The sequence below is a fragment of the Salvelinus namaycush genome, chromosome 30 (assembly GCF_016432855.1).
Source record: "Salvelinus namaycush isolate Seneca chromosome 30, SaNama_1.0, whole genome shotgun sequence".
NCBI lineage: Eukaryota > Metazoa > Chordata > Actinopteri > Salmoniformes > Salmonidae > Salvelinus > Salvelinus namaycush.
Genome location: NC_052336.1, coordinates 15,012,070 through 15,035,433, shown reverse-complemented (window position 1 = coordinate 15,035,433; position 23,364 = coordinate 15,012,070). Strand labels below are relative to the sequence as shown.

Here is a 23,364-nt window from a genome sequence, read left to right as displayed (position 1 = left end):
GGGGTTCTCACTCGCTTTGGTAAACCTTAAACCCTCTTCCCGAAGTGGAGGCTCTTGCTGAAGTAGACACCAGGATTGTCCTGACAACTTCTGCTAATGAAGACTTTTCTTGGTTTTCACAAATGGCTGTGTTCCAGACTCTTTGTTGTGAATATCTTGAAAATAAATAAACTCTCCTCTGTTTCTGTTCACTAAAGACTAAAGTAAGTCAAAACAAGGTAAGAATTCAGTGAAGTCAATATTTTTTTTATTAAAGGAATACAACCTGCACCAAAAAAAAAATCTAATATTCAACAGCACAAATATAAAAAAGTTTTTTCAAAAGCAAATAAAACCAATACAAAAGTATATATAAAAACACATTTCGTGGACACATTGGCTTGCACAGCACGTTCCCAAAATACAACATTTCAGTTCAACCATTGTCTTCAATAAAGTATCTGACCACATAGGCTACCTGTTCTACTGGATGCATCATTCCAAAGAAAACATAATGCAGGTTAGACTGATATGAGATATTTCAAGGCCAGCTGTGCCGTGGACATTATCAGATCCTACATAATCAGGTATTCATTTGCAGTTTAACACCAGGTGTAAATGGGGTCTAAGTATAGATGCCGTAGAGGCAAGACTACATTTTCTTCAACCCCCTGCAGAGTGAAACAGTGCATGCACTGCTAGCCTTCACAGCAGTCACCAGGTAAAAATACAGTCACACAATCTACTGTATTTAGTCACTTCTGGTTAGACAGTGTCAGGAAAATGACACAAAAAAGGCTTTTTAACTCCTAACAAACTGCATGATAATATTTTAATTTTAATAGTGAAACTAATATGAAAAGTATTTTTTACTTTAAATAACTTGAATTAGCAGTACATGAGTTATTGCGCTGTCCTAAAAATACATTAGATCAGAGACCCAGGGAAATGTAACCAAATGTTGTCCTAATTCAAACAGATTAACTGTTGATATTAACAATCATAAAAAAAAGATTGAAAGACTTCAGTTAGGTCTTCAATGTCTGATCATCACAGCATCAATCAAATGATATCAAATACATTTACTTCACCGCATTGCTTGCCTCATTTTTATCAAAACAGGGACCAAATGTGCCCTTACTAAATATTGAAAGTTGCAAGGTCCAAAAATAACCCCATCCCAATTCTGTGATACAGATCTGAAGGGACCTGATGGGATTAAGTTAAGGGGGAGCTTCCACCATATCGCTTCCACCCATCCAATTCCTTTACATCTGTCAACACTGATGGGGTAGGGGCTAGAAAATTAGCTAGTCAGTGCTTGTTTTCGGGCCAGGCTATGGTACAATCCACCTGAGACACTCAGAACCCCTCTGTTGACCCCAGCTAAGCCTGCATGAGCAGGTGCAGCAGTTGACGGGCGATGGCTGAGTTCATGGTCCACAGGAACTCTGTCAGCTCTCCTTTGAGCAGCTCCTCCATGGGAACAAACTGCAGTACCTGTCTCTGGCCTCCAGGAGGCAGAATGTCAGTGTCCTCCTCCCCACTGGCCAGCCAGCCCATACGCTCCTGCAGGTCACCAAGGTGGGGAAGGAGTCGAGCGGCAGCCTCTGGACAGAACCCCACACATACCAACACCGCCCCTGCAGCACCTGGAGGAGAAGGACACCTGAAGGTGACAGAGCGGAAGGACAGGTGGAGGCAAAGGACGGTTGCAGCGGTTACGCGGGTAAAGGCGGAGAGGATGGGCAGGAGGAGGGCGTCGCCGGGTCCCATGCGGCGCAGGGAGAGCAGGACACAGTCCAGCAGGTCTCTCTGATACTGCGGCTTCCCGTCATGCAGAGTGGTGTGGGCCGTAGGTGGTAACGAGGGCTCCGAACAGAACTCCAGCACCAACCCCCCAGCCTGCTCCTCACAATCCCCCCAACACGATGCTCTGCCAAAGACTAGGCACTTTCTGTTTCCCTTGCCATTGCAGGGAGTGATGTCACATAGGGCTGCCACCTCTGAGAGGATGGACGTGGTACCAACCATTGGGCAGGAGCTACAGGGAGGGACCAGAGTCCAGGCAGCTGACCTGTCCATGCCTGAGCCTAGGGCAGCCTGCTCCAAAGCTTCATTGAGGTGGTTCAACAGACCCCCATCACAGAATGGCGAGTTCCTGACTACAGTGAGGGCCGCCCCCACTATCACAAACCAGGTGTCCATATGGCATTCTGCCAGCGGCCCTGCCAGCACACAGCCTGCCCCTGTGCCGTCGGGGCCGTGCCGTTCCACCCAGGCAGCGTAGCGGCCCTTCCCAACACGCTCCTTCCAGCCCAAGGCCTGCAGCTCCCTCCGCTGGTTAAAGGAGCCCATCTGATTCTTCTGGCCCAGGGGCCTCCGACCCGTTACGCTGCAACACGCTGGGGCCACTGTGTTATGAGACAACCAGCGGGCCCGCGGCAGAAAACTCACCTACACACAGGAATAGGAAAAACAGCTCAAGCCTGGCTTGAACATTTTTATGCAGAACTTTGTATTAAACATGTCACTGATACTAAATGACAGATCAACCTAAAATAAATTCAGGAGGTGGCCATCGGTCACTGAATATCTCATATTATCCTCATCAAAAAGTATTCTTAAATTGTAGATAATTATTATCCTAGCAGTTCATAATGTCTAACTAATGGTCAAAGGGCATCAGCAAACTTTTATCGAGCTATAGGCTTCGCTATCGACTTGAATTAATTTTGCACATTTGCCACTCTTACCTGGAAGCGCTGCAGGTACTCCTGAGCAGTGCAGTCCCTGATGTTTTCCAGCCGTTGCCTCTGCTTCCGATTCAGGCCCTCAAACATTCTCAGGTTTTCCCAAATCGTTCCTGTCTGTAGGTCATGGAAGTAGGAGCACGCCTGCTCATGTTGCGCCAAGAACGACTGTGGGAGGGCCTGGCTGGGGAATAGGGCTTCACGGGCAGCCAGGTCCGGCCCGAAGTGACGGATCAGCTTGGACAGCAGGGGCCTCACAGCCTGCCTACCATCGTAGTGAAGACAGACGACGTACACCTCAGAGTTCCCTGCTTTGCTGGTTGCCGGTTTGAAGACGCTGACGGAGCGGAAGCAGCAGTTTAACAGGTAGAGCAGGCAGACAGAGGAGTGCTCGTACAGAGTGAACATCTTCAGTACAAACGAGCCGCCTGGGCCCAGAAGGAAGAGTGCGGCCGCAACCTCGCAGTAGTGCAGCGATGACACCAGGGCCTCCTGCTCATCAGGGTTCCCCTGACAGTCAAAGCTCCCGTCCGCCGTCACCACATCAATACGGCACATGTTACCCACAAAGGTCTGCAGCTCCAACAGGTGCTTCTGGCTCATGATGTCTCCTGTGTTGTCCGAGCCAAAGAACCACCAGGGCAGAGTGTTGGCGATGAGGCGGTCGTCTGTGATGGTGGTGCCCCCTCCGTTGGCCTCGTGATAGGGGTTGAGTGTGTTCGCTGCCCAACTCCAGTCACAGGAGCACGTGTGCTTGCTGGTTTTGAGATAGTGGTTCAGAGCGGCGATGAAGGCCCCTGGAGCCTCACACAGGTGAACAGTGTTCAGCTCCCCGCTCCGCAACGCCTCCTCTGGCAGAAGGTTGAAGGTGCCCAGGATCTCATAGAACTTGCACCAGGCCTGAGTGCAGATTTCGGCATTGGCGACGGCTCGCACAGTACCAATGACCTTCCCAGCACGGTTGGTGGAATTGGTATGCTGGTGCCAGACTTCCAGATCCTTATCGCTAAGTTGGTTCTTCACCTCATTTAGTGACGTCTTCAGGGTCTGCAGGAGGACGTGGTCCTGGGCCGGGTGTCTCAGTGCTTCGCTGGGGTCAGGGATACACCACTCCCCATTGGCCGGTTTGACGTATGTCCTGACTTTATTGAAGAGTTTTCTGACCTCTGCAACTACTTCCGGGTCAAAGGCTTCCACGTCAGTGGGCTGCTGCCTGCCAGGTTTCCTCCTCGCTCCCCGGCCCCAACTCATCCTCTCCTCCAGACGCCCTGCAGCAAAAAACAAACAACCGATGTGATTTGATGACATCCACAACGCTATACAATGCATGCATGCATGCCCTGCATAATGTAGATTATATCAGGAAACTTTTATTTACACTCATATTTGTTGACTTTTTAGTTTATATGCATTAATGCCTGGTCCCAGTCTGCGTAGCTACTGCTGTCACTCATATATATATATATATATATATGCATGGGCAGTGGTTGATTACTGATTTATGGCTGGTACCATAACGATTTCTATGGTCTCGGAGTCTGAACACACTAATAAAATAGGCCTAACTGAATAAACCTTTCTAAAGACATAACCAAGCCCGCAATCATTCTGAAAGTCCAGCTACATTGTTGCTAACATGATTTAACTATGATGGAATAGTAGTAGGCTTTGTCTTATGTTAAATGGACATTTGGCAGTGTACATGAATCATTTTCTGCATCTCAAGCAACAGGGTGTGTTTGTAAATTCAATCTGGAGTGACAGAGTGTGCTCTGGGCGTTTGTAAATTCAGAGCGTTGTCAGATTGTCAGTTCCTAAATTCAGAGCGTTTCACTCTTGTAGCGTTCAGAGCGCACACTGGACGCTCCGGCCAAAGAAGAGTAGGGTTGATCCGAGCGTTTTGACCTCACAACCGCAGTCAATCACCCAACGAACTGGCTAACGTTGGCTAGCTACTTCCAGACACAAGTAGAGAACACCTCACTCTGACCATTACTCACCCTAGCAGAGCAGGTTAGGCTGTTTTCATGTTATTCAGAGCTTTGGTGACTAAATGGGGCGCTGGCAACAAGTTAATCACGTTTTTTTGCCGACGTTTACTGATTCCGGCCATATTGAACGGGTGTTGAGCGTTCGTAACTTCATAACGTTATTCTGCGCTCTTGTATACTCAGACGAGTGCACTGAAATCGGAGTAGATAGACAGAGCGAATTTAGAAACGCACCCACAGCAAGTAGGCAGGACAGCTTGCTACACCTCTCTGACTAGCTAGCTAACCTCCTACTAAATAAAGCTAGCCAAACGTTAGGCATTTCATACAATGTGCCTAAAGGCGAAACAAGTAAGCGAAATCATTTATTTACATTTTATTGCTGGCTATAATACATATTTAAGGGATACATAACTTAACTAGTTGTTTAAATGGCCACACATCACACGGGCCAGGACATGATGTCCCCCTCTCCTTGCAGGTGCAGCGGCTACGTCTGTGTTGCTAAGCAAGAAACTACGGGGTCGACTTTTAGGCCTAAACTCATTTCGTTAGCTAACTAAGCTAGTTTCTCTAGCGTTAAGGAACATATTCTAATGAATAACATTAACTAGCTACTATACCTTGCTTGTTTACTGTACAAACACTTCCATAATAGGCACACGTTTACAACGCTTACGGTCGTTAACTTTTGTTTGTAACTTAAGCTTCCCGCCGGTCATAATGCTAACTTAAAAGGTTCCTACCTAGCTAATGCTAGGCCAGCTAATATCCTCTTACGCTCAGCACAGCTAGCTTCTCAGCAGACACACACACACACCACCCCCCACCCCCACTTCTTCGGTGAGGTTTAATGGCGGTTGGCATCCAATATGTTGCATTACCGCCCCCAACTGAACTATAGATCCATTACACTTAAATACTAAATGAGAATCAGAAAAAAATAAAAACATGTATTTATTATAACCCTATCAACTAACCCTATACTCATTAAAACCCATCACCTTATTCCACGACTTTAACCCTCTCTGATCCTACCCTAGGCCAACAGCCTGAGAAGATGGGACACCACCGCTCAACACACCCTGTAACTCTTCTGAATTTAAATCTTGTATACCTAAATACTTCTCTGCAGTTGCCACCACAGCATATATTTTCTGTGATTTACTTCCCATTTCTGCAATATAGTTGATATCCATTACTATGAACGCTAAGAAGCCAACCTTACTGAAGCATACCTCACTGATTGGCCTATCCTTCTGTACTGGCACAAATCTAACACTCACTGGGATCCTCACCATTGACCCATCCTCCTCCACTTTCTTCACTGCCTCAGCATATGACACCTTCTGCACTACTCTTACCCTGGCCACCTCAACCTGCCTCTCTAGCCCCATAGACTTCCGATCCCCAGCAACATGAGCAACCTCACAATTGACAAACAACTTTATCCACCGAAACTTCACAATCCTCTGTCATATGCCCTCTGGCACACTTCACACATCTTGGAATTTCCCTCTTACACACTACTGCAACATGAACATAAACGTTGCACCTGAAACAGAGCAGTGGATTCTGCACAAAAGCTCTAAACAGGTAACTGATATATCCTAACATGACTTTGTCTGGTAGAGACTGACAATGACTCTTCTGTTTCACCATGCTCCCCACTGGGTCTGCGTCACACCAAACGGCAGGCATCACAAACACTAGGAATGTTCAACTTCAATTGCTACACCTCCACACTTACCGCTACCACAGAGAGCTAAGAGCAAAGAAAGAAACAGATCTTGACCCACGTTGCATGACACAAAGCGCCTTCTCCCTCTGGTCATAAGTAACACAAACAAATATCACAAGTCCACTACAGGTTACCTTTAATTGATTTAAGATTCTTCTTCTTTGGGATTGGGTTGGTGGCGCGCATCTGACTTAAGGTGAATACACCGCCACCTACAGTACTGGAGTGTGAGGCCAGGCACAGCCTAACTACATACAATTATGTCCTTAGTCCTGTTCCTCTAAGAAAGTGAAATAGAGCCTTAAAACACCACTTCCCTCCCCCCACTACACCACCCAAACCCCAACCCTGTCCAGCCTCTCTAACCCTTTCACACAATCTCTCCTTATCTACGCTATATAATTCCCAAAATATCAACACATGCTCCACCGTTTCCTCCACTAAACAGTCATCACACTGACCTGTTTCATGTCTCCCTATCACAATGTGGCATTCAAACCTGTATGCCCAAACCATAGTCTACTCCACACAACTTCCTCTCACCTACATCCCATACTCCCCACCTCTTCCTTTACTGATCATTGCATGTGAGAAAATTGGCTCCCTTTACTACTAGCATCCCACTTCCTTTGCCAAAAATCTAACCCTTTTGCTCGGATCAAGGACTTGAATTCCCTGCGGCCCAGAGGGACCTCAATATATACCCTCTCGCCTAACAGCACTCTTAGCCAACACATCATCCTTCTCATTACCCTCCACACGCACATGGGTGGGAACCCAGAAAAAGCTTACCACCACTCCCATTAACAGCACCATCATCTCCAAAAACAAGTCTCCCCTATCTGACCTGCCCGTCTTCACACTACTCAACACTGCAGCCGAATCAAAGCAGATCATCACTCTGAATGTTTCATCTCCTCCACCAATTTTAAACCTATTATCAAGGGCATCAACTCGGCCGCATACACTGACATTATTTAAATGTGTATTGGCGGATCGAAACCGTGATGTGCATACACCGCCACCTACTGTACTGGAGTGTGAGCATACACCGCCACCTACTGTACTGTAGTCAAGGCCTCCCTATTCATCTATCCCTCTTATCTTGCTCTGTGTTTCCACCTATTATTCTGGAGTGTGAGTTCATTACACTTCGTAGAAAAATTGCAAAACCAACTTACCTTATACCCATTAACGCCACCCCAGTTATCACTCCTTTCAACAGCGCCCTGCTCCGGGGAGCAAAACAAGTCCCAGTACTTGTCCCTAGGTGCTTGGGAAGAAGCACCCGTTCCCTCTGGGTGGTACATGCACATTTGTGGCCTGCTGGAGGTCATTTTGCAGGGCTCTGGCAGTGCTCCTCCTTGCACAAAGGCGGAGGTAGCGGTCCTGCTGCTGGGTTGTTGCCCTCCTACGGCCTCCTCCACGTCTCCTGATGTACTGGCCTGTCTCCTGGTAGCGCCTCCATGCTCTGGACACTACGCTGACAGACACAGCAAACCTTATTGCCACAGCTCGCATTGATGTGCCATCCTGGATGAGCTGCACTACCTGAGCCACTTGTGTGGGTTGTAGACTCCGTCTCATGCTACCACTAGAGTGAGAGCACCGCCAGCATTCAAAAGTGACCAAAACATCAGCCAGGAAGCATAGGAACTGAGAAGTGGTCTGTGGTCACCACCTGCAGAATCACTCCTTTATTGGGGGTGTCTTGCTAATTGCCTATAATTTCCACCTTTTGTCTATTCCATTTGCACAACAGCATGTGAAATTTATTGTCAATCAGTGTTGCTTCCTAAGTGGACAGTTTGATTTCACAGAAGTGTGATTGACTTGGAGTTACATTGTGTTGTTTAAGTGTTCCCTTTATTTTTTTGAGCAGTGTATTTAATGTTAACATCCATCGTCACCCCTGAGATGACTCCTTTAACGGGCGCTCTGCTCTGAAGTTCAAAGCATGATACTTCTGTTGTATGGATTCTTTTGAGGCATACTGCAACCTTCCTCTGTTCTACAGAAACCCAGAGATAGATTCCACTTTGATAGATTCCACTTTTCCCAGAGTATGCGTCACCATCTTCGACACCTCAAACGGGTCTCCCATGTATGCATCCTTCACGTACACAAATATCTATCCTCCATTCCAACTTTAGATCATTTCCTTTTTGTTTCATTCTTTGACACTACTGTTGTCCATTCATCTTCACCGACTTTGCTCAACGCAATGCTCGATTCAACCCCGGCATCCACTTCCACCGTCTTCCTCCTGTAACGGCTTTCGTTGGTGGAAGGAGAGGAGGACCAAAATGCAGCGTGGTACGTATCCATAATATTATTTAATCGAGAATGAATACAAAATACAAAAGAACAAGAGAATAAATGAAAACCGAAACAGTACCGTATGGTACGAACACAGGAAACAATCACCCACAAAACACAATAGAAAACAGGCTACCTAAATATGGCTCCCAATCAGAGACAACGACTGACACCTGCCTCTGATTGAGAACCATACTAGGCCAAACACATAGAAATATAAATACAGAACAAAACATAGAAAAACAACATAGAATGCCCACCCCAACTCAAGCCCTGACCAAACTAAAACAAAGACATAAAAAAGGAACTAAGGTCAGAACGTGACACCTCCAAAACGTCCACTTCCCATTTTAGGGCTCTTCTTTCCCAGTCCTAGTCATCCCCCCATTATTAGGATATATCTAAGTTTACATTTTATCACTCTTTTGCTTTTCCACCAGATCCATCTGTATTTTGTGCATTTTATAACCAATAAATCCAGTCTGTGAACCTCATCCAGACAAACACCCACACAAAACCTATAGTTTTAATCCATGTTTGCAACATAACATTTTGAAAAGATTGGATTACGACGACCTTAGGCTGCCTGGTTGGCAATGGGCAGTGCTTGACTTGGTCTGAAATAGGTGTCGGTACTATTTTTGGGTCCCGGTACTGTTTGTATTTAGGTGCTGGAACTTTAAGCCAATATTTAAGGTGTTGGAACTCAAGCTGTAGAACATTTGAGGTGCCAGTACAGTTCTTGTGAGCTGGGGCCCGAGTCAAGCACTGGCAATGGCGCCATTAGGGAAATTCCACACTAAATAGAACTGATCCAGAACCAATTAAGTGAAGTCTGACCTAAGTCCTTCTCTGACTGCACCGAACCATTGGGAAACCAGCAATCCAGAACTTCACCCCCATCCCCCAATGTCTCAGCCTGTAGAGTGGAGCTGCGGGTGATGTAATGGCCTTAATTTGACATGATAATGGTTCGTTTATTAGTCTGAGAGAACAACATAAGAACTGTGTGCATTCTACCCATACTGCCCTGAGGCGCGTACATCTGTGCTCTGTCTCACAATATGTTCCCATATTACTACTGCTGTAACTGTGATAAGAGTTAGACATCTTAGAAATTACTACCTTTAGAGACACATGCCAGTAATGACAGAATGGGGTCGAAAGAGTTGGAATTATTGTACATTTAAAAAATGTTGTTCACTAACCAAAAATATATTGTTTATTTGTGACATGCTTTAGCTTGAGGAAGTCTCAGCCTTTTCTCCACACTTGAGGACGCCATTCTCCTATTCAGACCATTTTAGACAAGTATTTGTGCAAAATTATTTTATTGCCAAAGCAGACCTCCTAACAAGTTACAGTTGAAGTCGGAAGTTTACATACAGTTAGGTTGGAGTCATTCAAACTTGTTTTTCAACCACTCCACAAATTTCTTGTTAACAAACTATAATTTTGGCAAGTCGGTTAGGATATCTACTTTGTAGTAATTTTTCCAACAATTGCTTACAGACAGATGACGGCGAACTTTACACCACTCCAGCTGACACTTGGCATTGCACATGGTGATCTTAGGCTTGTGTGTGGCTGTTCGGCCATGGAAACCCATTTCATTAAGCTCCTGACGAACAGTTATTGTGATGACTTTGCTTCCAGAGGCAGTTTGGAACTCGGTAGTGAGTATTGCAACCGAGGACAGACGATTTTTACTGTCCCATTCTGTGAGCTTGTGTGACCTACCACTTCGCAGCTAAGCCGTTGTTGCTCCTAAACATTGGTTCAGTCCGTTATATCTGGAGTATTTCTCCTGTTTTAGCTGATATCCTTTGTGAATTTAAGTATGCTCTCTCTAATTCCCTCTCTTTTTTCTCTCTCTCTCTCGGAGAACCTGAGCCCTAGGACCATGCCTCAGGACTACCTGGCCTGATGACTCCTTGCTGTCCCCAGTCCACTTGGTCGTGCTGCTGCTCCAGTTTCAACTGTTCTGCCTGCGGCTATGGAAGCCTGACCTGTTCACTGGACGTGCTACCTTGTCCCAGACCTGCTGTTTTCAACTCTCTAGAGACAGCAGGAGCGGTAGAGATACTTTGAATAATTGGCTATGAAAAGCCAACTGACATTTACTCCTGAGGTGCTGACCTGTTGCACCCTCTACAACCACTGTGATTATTATTATGTGACCCTGCTGGTCATCTATGAACATTTGAACATCTTGGCCATGTTCTGTTATAATCTCCACGCGGCACAGCCAGAAGAGGACTGGCCACCCCTCATAGCCTGGTTCCTCTCTAGGTTTCTTCCTAGGTTCCGGCCTTTCTAGGGAGTTTTTCCTAGCCACCGTGCTTCCAGACCTGCATTGCTTGCTGTTTGGGGTTTTAGGCTGGACTTTGTGACATCAGCTGATGTAAGAAGGGCTTTATAAATACATTTGATTGATTTATTGATTGCTATAACTCCTGAGTCTGATGTTGGTTAACAGTAAAACAGTCATATTCAGCATCTCCGCTGTCGGGCTCTACACTGCACCATCACTGATATACCAGTACTCACAGCTGGGATAGAGGGAGGTCAGTGGGGAGGGAGAGTGGGAGAGAAGAGATGCAGAGCAACAACAACAAAAATACGTATAGAGGGAGAGAAAATGGAAGTGTTTCCATATGTTCTGTCATTTCGAGGTGCAGTCTTTATTTACAATGTCTCATTGTGGAGGAACTCATTCAGTCTTCCTGCCTTCATCCCTATGAAACACTGCCCCCTGCTACAGCTCTGCAACATGACACACTGCACGCTGACTGGACTGTAGCTGCATATCTGTTGTGATTAGTTGTGATGGCCACAAAGGAAGAATCATTTATGAATGCACATACATGTCTATGCATACATAAATACATAGATCAATTTCCCCATGCAGTGTTGATATAGCAGCACTACATCAATATGTTATTCTAGACTTGAATTCTGACTCCCATGAACCTCAACTTTAAAAACATGATGAACCTCAAACAGAACCCGGGTACAATCATAATGATGTTGTTTTATTGATAATGACACTGGCAAAGATGACAGTGATGGTTATCAGAATTTGTGGAAGATCTCCATAATGGCAATGGTAGTGCTCTGTCCAAAAATGAAGGCTCCAACAATTACAGTAATCACACCCCACACAGTGCACACCACCCTGCAGACAGGGAGAGAGAGAGATAGAGAGACAGAGGGACAAAAGAGAATGAAATGGGTGGAATCAGGTACATTCATGAATGTTTACAATAGTAATGCAATAGTATGCAATTTAACTCATGTGTTGTGGGCATTTTGTGATTCAATACAAAACCACCAGGGGATCTCATAACTTCAAACTACTCCACTCACCTGACTCTGGGTGACACAGGCTCTGACTGCATAGTGAATACCAGGCAAAGCCCTGCAACACGCATCTCAATGTTAGTTGACACAAGTTTTACACAAACACAGGATCAGCTCAACACAGGAACGCTTGTGAGTCACAAACAACCTCAGACACATGCCTACATATACACACACACACACACTTTGTTTCATACCAGGAAAGATAAAGATGAAGAAGGCACTGATTCCTCCGATAACGCTGATGACCTCACTCATGTCAGGGACGAACATGGCGATGAGGAGGGTGACTGTGATCCAGATGACAGTCAGAATCACTCTGCATTGGTTCTCAAATGAGTGTGTGACCCCACCATGCCGACGGCGACGAATTCGCAACATCAGGTCCAGAATGACAGACCTGTGCAATGAACATAAATTTACACACAGACTCAGTTACATGGTAACACACAGAAACAACCTCTTGTGCTGTTCAAGTGGGGCCCTACCTTCCCAACAGAAGTATAATTGGATAGATGGTGATGATTGATATTCCAAATAGCAGTCTGGCAATGATCATGACCACATCATTTCCAGGATATGACATCAGAATATCAGCCGCCACTGTGCGCCCAAACGTCAGGAAGCCAAAGATACCTAAGAACAGAGAAAGATTGAACATTGAATACTTCCTTGCATCCTAAAATCCATCCTTCTTTCCTTGAGGTATTCACTGCTCAACGCTAAAACCATCCAACTGCTTTCACCAATCCAACCACTTTTATCAGTGATTTACTTCAAGGAAGGAGGGACCATGCCATGATTGACAGGCCAGCTCACCTGTAAGTGTGTAGATGAGCAGACAGAAGAGCATAGAGATCACAGAGATGATCACCCAATGGGAGAGCTTCTTGTTCTCCATGCTGCTGTAGATGGCTATACAGGCCTCATGGCACTGCAACACACAAACACACATTCATATACATACTAATAATACACAAACAGAGTATAGGTGTTGTAGCAGTGTAACACACACACAATCAAAATGCATAACCCTATAGTACAGATACTGTCTCCAGACTTCAAACAGTTAAAAGATTGTTCTGTACCTGGAAGCCAAAACAGATGGTGGGGACGACGCTGAACATTGAGGCCCATGAATCTTTTCTAGAAAACATAGAAAACAGGGAATAACAGATTATCACACACATCATATGGACAAGTGTACTCATACTTGCCGAAGAAACACGTGCACACAAACACACATGCACATACATACACACACTCACACAAACCAACTCACACACTCACTGACCCTTCACTGTGCTCTGGGGTAATGACGGCTGAATGTTCGTCCATCATGTAGTATTTGACAATGACAGCCACACAGAGATATGTAGCAGCCAGAGTGCCCAGCACACTGAGTGATACAGAGAGAGTCAAATAGTCAGAGAAAGAGAGGGGAAATAGGGGGTCTGAATAGCCATGTAGTATCCCAATTTTTAACACACACAGACATGCACAACACATATTACACAGGCAAGCACCCCCGCTCCAACCGACACACCTGGTGTATTTCTGGATGCCAATCTCTTTGGGGATGGAGAGAGGGAGGATGAAGATGAGACACATGATGAAGAGGTGGAACCGTTGGTCCGTGTACCAGTGGTACGGTATCTCGCCCTCAAAGGACCCCGTCACAGTCTCATACAGAGACACACACACTGGAACACATACAGAAAACACTCATAGATACACGTTAAAACATTTTCAGGACGTTGGTGGTTCTATCGGTATATCAGATAACCACATCCATTTTCCATTTATAACTGTGGCTATGGGGCCATTGTGTGAACGACGTGATGCTGTGCCAATGCTGGTCTGGACGTTATCACTCACGTTTGTCTAGCTGGTCCTGCACCACCACCAGGAAGGCCACAGAGATCATGAAGAGGTTGAAGCAGAAGCAGACCTCACACAGCTGGCCGATGGCCCCCCCACACACCTCTCGCACCACGTCCTGATAGGTATTCTTTCTGCTGATGGACGAAGCATAGCCCAGGATGATCAATCCGCTGATCAGGAACACCAGTGATACCTGGGGGTCGGGGTTGAAGGAGAGTGTTTTGCAGTACAGATATCATTATGTCTGAGCACATAAATGGTTCCAGTGCTATTCTCCCTTCCTCCCTGAATTGAATCCCTAAAATTGTTTGGATAAGTGCTAGAAGTTTGACAGGGAGCTCACACTTGGCAATTTAAATGCAAACCATGTTCCCCATCAATGATACAGTGAGATGGAAACCACTAGACTAATTGTGTGTCGTAGCCCTGATGGAGTAAATCATCCACCCATCAGACACATACAGAAAGAAGCACAAATACACACACAGGCAGGCATTCACTGTGGGTACTGCTGCTATTACAGTATACATGCATGTGTGCCTGCCTGGCTCCTGACCCATGAGCCCTTCATTAGAGTTAGCCTGTGAAAAGACGCATCTCATTCACACCAAGGAACGGAAATTCAACAAAGCAGGCCTAGGCCATGGGTGTATGCGGCCTCACACAGGCAAACACACACAGGGGCAGACTGGGACCAGAAATCAGTCCTGACATTTCTAACACACCGGCCTATTTTTTCCCTCGAGGCACCCATTATTAGCCAGTTAATGATCATTTTGTGCAACAACAAAAAACAAGCAAAACAGGCCCACTGGGCTAGAAATGGAACAGACCATCTGGCATTTGCCCAATATGCCAGATGGCCAGTCCACCACCGTGACACACACACAAACTAATATGAGAACATGTAAGTATTAACAGGATGAAGTAAACTAATTTTTACTTTAATGAAGGGTGCAACAAGGTGCAAGGGTGCTATGACTTCCACAGATTTCCCATAGTGCATGTTTGATTGAATTGACAGCAAGTTACAGCACATTTCTTGATTGTGTGGACAAAAAAAATGGTTTTCTGTTTTATTACTTTACTTTACTTTAAACAATCCCACTATTTTGGTTCTTGATTTTTGATTTCGCTCACCATTTCAACGCTGATGGCTTTATTGACTCCTCCCGCCTTCTCGAAAGCCCACGGGAAGTTAAGCAGTCCCGCGCCTAGGGCAGATTTGAGCATTATGAAGATGGCACCGAACGAACCGAGCCGTGGGGGATCCGCGTGCGACGCAGATCTCGCCAACAGGCTGATACTCTCACGAGCAAGTTCTTCCATGTTTGGCCACACAGGTCACCGTCCTTGTCCGTCTTTGCAGTACAGTTTCCTGGAGTCGGGATGGCAGATGTTACCGTTGCGCTTCAAAGCCCTTCTGCCTTCAAGTGCGCCCTGAGCCTCAAATAGCTATAGAGTGTGAGGAGATTAATTTAAGTGTCGCTGAAGTTTCCAGTCCCATAGAGTCCTCAGTGTTATGGCTTCAGAAAGAAAAAGTAGTCTTTCATACATTTGTGCTATATATACTGTATATATAGGCCTACCCTAGGTGGCCGCTCATTCTGTCCATGAGGCATCCACGCGCATCGCCACGATTACACAAGAGAAGCCGAGGTGGACTCAGATAAAACAGCCAACACATTTCACTCTGAGGTGACAAATATGACACCAGGCTGCGACCGTTACTGTGTGTGTGTGTGTGTGTGTGTGTAATTTTGTGTCTGACTGTGTGTGACTGGGACACATGTAATCCCACTGGGTACATACTTAAATTCAATGCATTTTCCATGTTTGTTAAACGTAATTTCATTGAAATGACGTGTAACCAACGTTGATTCAACCAGTGTTTGTCCAATGGGATAATATGCCCTGTTTCACCCCATACAGAACCAATCAGTCGATATAATCGAGAACAATCATCAGAAATCAAGCGATACGAATCAGACAGTAGGGCGCCGTCTGACGCACTAGTTGGTCAGAAGGTTCAAATCATCGTTTCATATCGTAATTTCCGAGTAGGGGGGAATGATCATTTTAATTGTGCTGAAACTAGAATATCTTATGATGTCCGTTCCCTTCGTCAAATGTGCGTACTGGGTTTTTAAAAGTGTTTTTACCCCGGGATAGCCAGCTAATATGACCCATAGTAAGGAAGAACATGTATTGAGTGCAATTCGATCTACAGTACATCTACACCACGATATGATACGTTGATTTGAACCTTCTGACCAACTAGTGGGTCTGGCGGCGCCCCACTGTCTGATTCATATCGCTTGATTTCTGATGATAGTTGTCGATTATATCGACAGATTGTATTTGCATCTGGTGACTGTTTAGTGATTATCAGCTCTTTGTCCAGTTATATGAAGAACAGTGGCTGGCAGCCGCTAGTATAGGAACAGAGGAGCGCGGTGCATAAAGGTGCATGTGCGTAAAATTGATACGAGCGACATTCGTCTAGAATTCGAGTTAACTCAGACGACACAGAGGCCCACTGAGAGTAAAATATGCTCAAAGGAATTCGGCACGAGAGTGACTCGTGCCAAAAGCAAACAGTATCACCTGAGCAAATAGGATAACGTGACGCGTGCTGACAGCGAACCTGACAACTGCATGGTTTAATGTGGCTTATTTATGAGGATCTAGTCTCCCGTGGCCATCCTTGCAAAATGAAATTAATTGTATGATCAGCAGGTAAACGTTTGTGATTTACAAGTACAAATTGTCATTTTGACAGATGGAAAACCCTCCTTGTTTGTAATGTGAACTTTAGGATCAGGAGCAGGTCAGGGGTCAGATGGTCATCTCTCAGGTGCACCTGACAAATAGCATGCAGCAGAGGTCTGTCAAACAATAGAGAATACATTCTCTCAGGTTCTTCCTCTTTCATTGTGTGTGGTATGCAATGCATCTGAGAGAACAAGATGCAGGTGCTGTCTGGAGCTTCAACATTCACATCCTCCAGATCAGGGAGATCATGTGGAGAGTCATGTGACCTTTAGTCAGGGGTTAAGGCTTTAGTGCTCTAAATTAAGGTTAGAATCAAGAGAAAAATGATATGAGTCTGGGGCAGTCTGTGCTTTTGGATAAGACACTGATGGAAAGGGACAATATTTTTGCTGATAATGTAAATGAGTACATTAGCAGTTTAAAAAAAACACATTACACTATTTACATGTAATCAGTTACTCTCCAACCCTGCTCTATGATCACCTCAGCTGTCTGAGATTTTGTCTGGCCACATACTGACCACTCTCTCTAGCTTCTCTCTTTTTTGTAGTTGCTCTCTCTCGCAATGCTACCGTACCTGTAAACTTACAGTCATTGTGCTAACACTAGTTAGTATTGACTCACGAAACTACCGCTACTTCATACTGCATGCAGACATACAAATGGTATCTATGAGTTCATCTGACTCTGGGTAAGTAGAACAAGGGCTTAAATGTTGTTATCTCGTAGTATCAGTACTTTATTCTGCTGCTGTGCTTGTTCCCCCTCTGGCTGACCTCTCACCCTCTTGTTGCTAGCTCTCTAGCTGATCTCTGTCCAGATCCTGTCTTTCTGGGTGCAAATGTATACGAGTGTGTGTGTGTGTGTTTGGCATATATATCCTACAGTGCATAAAGTTTCACTTTGCATCTTTTATTAAGGTTTGCATTTTTCATTCAACTCTCCCATTTCTGTATCCAGTGGGATACAGGTCCCTCGGGATCGGAAGAACCCCTTGTTCACCATCTGCACGCGTGCATTCTTCTTGTAGGGAGCCTCCAGGGGCTTGTCTACATGCCAGCCATACATAGACGATGAGAGGACAGGCACCCGTCTACCCCTTTCCTGGTGCAACAGGACAAAATGCAAAATGACATCAATAATGGGCAGTAAGAGTTCTAAGTGGACTGGCAAAAATGAAGGGACATCTTCAGAAAGATTATGGCCCAGAGAAGAACTTTGTAAATACTTACCTCCTTATTAATGTTCAGTGTAAGGTTCACAGCCTTGTCATCACGTGACACTTTGGGTTCATACCCCTCCCTGAGATGGAACACTGCATCATAAACCCTTCCTTGCTCCTCACGCTGTGTATACAAAAACAACTGTGATTAACAATTGGCTAATGCCATCATTGGAGGTAGTAGCGTCCCTGGAAGCATATTTTAGAGGAGGTAGTGCCATATAGCTTAACTACAGGAGTACTGGTTTACAACAAGCCCTGCCCCGGATGTAATCTGCCTAAATGACTACCGCCACGTAGCACTTACGTCAGTAGCCATGAACTGCTTTGAAAGGCTGTGTAACGATTCTCGTGGGCTGAAGGAAGAGTGGACCAAGGTGCAGCGTTTAAAGTGTTCATGATTTAATAATAAAAAAACAAATCGAACAAAAACAACTAACAGGAGAACGAAAGCGAAACAGTTCTGTCTGGTGCAGACACAAAAACAGAAAACAACTACCCACAAAACCCATGTGGACAAGAGCTACCAAAGTATTGTTCTCAATAAGAGACAACGATAGACAGCTGCCTCTGATTGAGAACCATACCCGGCCAAACAACAAAGAAATACAAAACATAGAACACAAAACATAGAATGCCCACCCCAACTCACGCCCTGACCAAACCAAAATAGAGACATAAAAAGGATCTCTAAGGTCAGGGCGTGACAGGCTGGTCATGGCTCACATCAACACCATCATCCCGGAAACCCTAGACCCACTCCAATTCGCATACCTCCCCAACAGATCCACAGATGAGGCAATCTCAATCGCACTTTACACTGCCCTTTCCCACCTGGACACTTCCCTTTCCCACCAGCTCAGTGTTCAACACTATAGTGCCCACAAAACTCATCACTAAGCTAAGGACCCTTAGACTAAACACCTCCCACTGCAACTGGATCCTGGACTTCCGAACGGGCCACCACCAGGTGGTAAGGGTAGGCAACAACACATCTGCCACGCTGGTCCTGAACACCAGGGCCCCTCAGGGGTGCGTGCTTAGTCCCCTCTTGTACTCCCTGTTCACCCACGACTGCGTGGCCAAGCACGACTCCAACACCATGATTAAGTTTGCCGACGACACAACGATGGTAGGCCTGATCACCGACAACAATGAGACAGCCTACAGGGAGGAGGTCAGAGACCTGGCAGTGTGGTGCCACGACAACAACCTCCATCAATGTGAGCAAGACAAAGGAGATGATCGTGGACTACAGGAAAAGGAGGGCCGAACAGGCCCCCATTAACATTGACAGGGCTGTAGTGGAGTTTTAAGTTCCTTGGTCTCCACATCACCAACAAACTATCATGGTCCAAACACATCAAGAGGGCACGACAACAACTTTTCCCCTCAGGAGACTGAAAAGGTCCCCAGATCCTCAAAAAGTTCTACAGCTGCACTATCGAGAGCATCCTGACCGGTTGCATCACAGCCTGGTTTGGCAACTACTCGGCATCCGACCATAAGGCGCTACAGAGGGTAGTGTGTACGGCCCAATACATCACTGTGTCCAAGCTTCCTGCCATCCAGGACCTACACTACTGTTCAAAAGTTTGGAGTCACTTAGAAATGTCCTTGTTTTTGAAAGAAAAGCACATTTTTTGTCCATTAAAATCAGAAATACAGTGTAAACATTTTTAATGTTGTAAATGACTATTGTAGCTGGAAACAGCTGATTTTTAATGGAATAATTGCGTAGGCGTACAGAGGCCCATTATCAGCAACCATCACTCCTGTGTTCCAATGGCACATTGTGTTAGCTAATCCAAGTTTATAATTTTAAAAGGCAAATTGATCACTAGAAACCCCTTTTGCAATTATGTTAGCACAGCTGAAACTGTTGTGCTGATTAAAGAAGCAATAAAACTGACCTTCTCTAGACTAGTTGAGTATCTGGAGCATCAGCATTTGTGGGTTCGATTACAGGCTCAAAATGGCCAGAAACAAAGAACTTTCTTCTGAAACTCGTCAGTTTATTCTTGTTCTTAGAAATGAAGGCTATTCCATGCGAGGAATTGCCAAGAAACTGAAGATCTCGTACAACACTGTGTACTACTCCCTTCACAGAACAGCGCAAACTGGCTCTAACCAGAATATAAAGAGGAGTGGGAGGCCCCGGTGCACAACTTAGCAAGAGGACAAGTACATTAGAGTGTCTAGTTTGAGAAACAGACTCTTCACAAGTCCTCAACTGGCAGCTTCATTAAATAGTACCCGCAAAACACCAGTCTCAACGTCAGAAAAGAAGAGGCGACTCCGGTGTCTGTGTTCTTTTGCCCATCTTAATCTTTTCTTTTTATTGGCCAGTCTGAGATATGGCTTTTTCTTTGCAACTCTGCCTAGAAGGCCAGCATACTGGAGACTTGTGAGGCGTCTGTTTCTCAAACTAGACACTCTAATGTACTTGTCCTCCTGATTGCAAAAAGGTTTTCTAATGACCAATTGGCCTTTTAAAATGATAACCTTGGATTAGCTAACACAACATGTCATTGGAACACAGGAGTGATGGTTGCTGATATTGGGCCTCTGTAAGCCTAAGTAGATATTACATTAAAAATATGCCGTTTCCAGCTACAATAGTCATTTACAACATTAACAATGTCTACACTGTATTTCTGATCAATTTGATGTTATTTTAATGGACAAAAATTGTGCTTTTCTTTAAAAAACAAGGAAATGTCTAAGTGACCCCAAACTTTTGAACGGTAGTGTATATACTAGGTGGTGTCAGAGGAAGGCCCAAAAAATTGTCAAAGACTCCAATCACCCAAGTCATAGACTGTTCTTTCTGCTACTGCACGGCAAGCGGTACCGGAGCGCCAAGTGTAGGTCCAAAAGGCTCCTTAACAGGTCCTACCCCGAGCGCTATAAGACTGCTGAACAATTATTTAAATGGCCACCAGGACAATTTACATTGACCCCCCCTCCCACTCGCTGTTTATTATATATGCATAGTCACTTTACCCCTACCTACATGTACAATTTACCTCGACTAACCTGTACCCCCACACATTGACTCGTATATAGCCTACTTATTGTTATGTAATTTTATTGTGTGCGTTTAAAAAAAAAAAAATTTGGTAAATATTTTCTTAACTCTATTTCTTGAACTGCATTGTTGGTTAAGGGCGTATAAGTAAGCATTTCACGGTAAGGTCTACGTAAGGTCTAAACCTGTTCTATTCGGTGCATGTGACAAATACAATTTTATTTTATTTGCTGTAGCCTACCCCCTCAGTTGCTACATGGCAGCAGTGAGTTCATCCAGTCTCATAGACCTTTGTTAGAAATGTGCTCCCTTTTACATTGCGTTTTATATTTGGCCATGTCTTTAGAGGGGCAATAGATCAGCATCTGTTCATTTTGCCTACAGCCTTTGACCTTTTTGGCACAGAGGTAAGGCTAAGGCACTGACTTTCCCATGTTTACTGCAACTTATATCAGATGAGAATAATACACTATGGTGCAATTATGTAGGCTTAGGCGGATATTTTATGTTTCATAGCAATGCATTTGATTTACCTCTGGTAACATGCGCTGGAAATAAGAGGAACGGGACACTGCGTCAAGCTCCCTTTGAGTGAAGCTTTGCGTCCGCATGCTCGTGTTGTCCCCTTCTGTCTTGCTCATGTCACTGCACTAGCGTGGAACAACGGGTTGCAACAGTAAGCCTTGATTTAGGTGTCTTCAAAGAAAGCTATGCTTGTCAAATATACCCCTCAATTTAAAGGTTCACGTACCTCTCACTATGTAGCCTATGACGTCAGTTGCAAAAAAAATTTTTTAGTTGATTCTGTCACAAACGTTGTGTGTTCAAGCATAAAAAAACGTTTCCTGCTGACTGTATTTTAGCCTACAATAAATGTAGTTTAGACGGTATACTGATTCTCTACACTATACAGGGCATTGCTTGTTTTGTCACATAAACTGAAATTAAGCAAACTATTAGAATGTTAGCAACCAGCAAATAGCGGAGAGATTTCTGCATATTGAACCTTTAAAGCGGCAAACAGCAGTTCAAACAATAACAAACCGCCATCTACCCGTTTCAGTAAAAAGCGGAGGGAAATGGCTGAAGAAATGTAACCAATGTCACATTATTAGACAGAGCTATGGAATCAAGGACTGAGCATCAATGATATCAACATTATAGTTCTAACCATGTGTATAGGCTATATGGTGTTTATTTACATGTACTTTGTTTCCAAACATTGGATTGAAACGCTTGTATTTTGGGTTCTGATGGGATATGACAGTTGAACTAAACTCATGCAGCATTTATAAGTTATCTTCTTCAAGAATCAATGGGTACATTTCCTTTATTCAGATGAATGAAGCAATTTCAGATTGCCCCTTTAAGGTGTTAGCTTGCTTTGTTTTGGGTAGCCTAATCATCGTTGTAGCCTTGTATAAGCCTACTGTAAGAGTTAGTTCATATAAATGCATATAATTACATAACTAGAAATAAAACTAGATGTATAGGATCTCTGCCTTTTTGTGGTCGACAATAGATTTACAATTCAGAATAGGATACATTGATTACATACACGTTTTATTTTGGAATCGCTGTATCCTGTGTAAATATTCATATTTTTAGCTCGGGGAAAACATTTATTGACTGTCAGTCCTTTTGACCAATGAAAATGTTTAAGTGTAAAGACGGCTTGGCTACATTAGTTTATATCGGAGCCATCGAGGCGGTTCGATTAATCCTGCCCGGGCGCTCGTGTCGGCGGTTTTGCGTCGGCTGAAAGTTGATTGTATTCGATTTGGAACCGGGCCACCTCCTGGGCGTGAGCCAGGCGAACTCCGCTCAAAGTCCATGGCGAGGTCGGCTCAAAACAAAAGTGACTTAATTAAGCACGTGTAGTAATTACTAGGATTCTGTGTTTTCCCATGCTAAAGGGATTGCTTTAGATAAAAACGGTTTATCTGCCTTCCCAATGAAAAATAGTTAGAAAATTAGAACAATTAATTTTATGGAAAAGCGATGTATGTTTCTGTACGATGCACCATGCTGCCTTGTTGACAAAATGACCGAGCGGCGCAGATTACTGTTCGATTTGGGAAGGGCGCTCCTACCTCCCCGATATCACCCGATGACGTACCGTGCCATACCCGGTGCCCCGCGGTTTAGCATAATCGAATCCGCACATTATTACTAATGAATGTCTTTGTTTTTTATAATGTATTTTCTTTTATTTATGTAATTCAAGGCTAATCTGTCAAATAGAACTTGGTCTCAGTATGACTCCCTGATAAATAAAGTTTAAATTAAATATGACTCTGGTTTGC

The 23,364-nt window shown here is 44.6% G+C and overlaps 2 protein-coding genes across 2 annotated transcripts; both read right to left on the bottom strand.

Moving 5' to 3' along the window:
- Nucleotides 1–230: 230 nt before the first annotated feature.
- Nucleotides 231–5,549, bottom strand: LOC120025295 (cap-specific mRNA (nucleoside-2'-O-)-methyltransferase 2-like). The gene is made up of 3 exons (XM_038969786.1): nucleotides 5,347–5,549; nucleotides 2,736–4,000; nucleotides 231–2,436 (listed from the first exon to the last, which is right to left on the bottom strand). The coding sequence occupies exons 2-3, from the start codon at nucleotides 3,981–3,983 to the stop codon at nucleotides 1,366–1,368; spliced, it is 2,319 nt and encodes a 772-aa protein (XP_038825714.1). The 5' UTR covers nucleotides 3,984–4,000; nucleotides 5,347–5,549; the 3' UTR covers nucleotides 231–1,365.
- A 6,309-nt stretch (nucleotides 5,550–11,858) lies between these two features.
- Nucleotides 11,859–15,359, bottom strand: LOC120024821 (putative sodium-coupled neutral amino acid transporter 8). Its single transcript, XM_038969147.1, has 10 exons — nucleotides 15,171–15,359; nucleotides 14,025–14,223; nucleotides 13,693–13,849; nucleotides 13,441–13,545; nucleotides 13,235–13,292; nucleotides 12,966–13,080; nucleotides 12,635–12,782; nucleotides 12,344–12,546; nucleotides 12,153–12,204; nucleotides 11,859–11,961 (listed from the first exon to the last, which is right to left on the bottom strand). The coding sequence occupies exons 1-10, from the start codon at nucleotides 15,357–15,359 to the stop codon at nucleotides 11,859–11,861; spliced, it is 1,329 nt and encodes a 442-aa protein (XP_038825075.1).
- Between the last annotated feature and the right edge of the window lie 8,005 nt (nucleotides 15,360–23,364).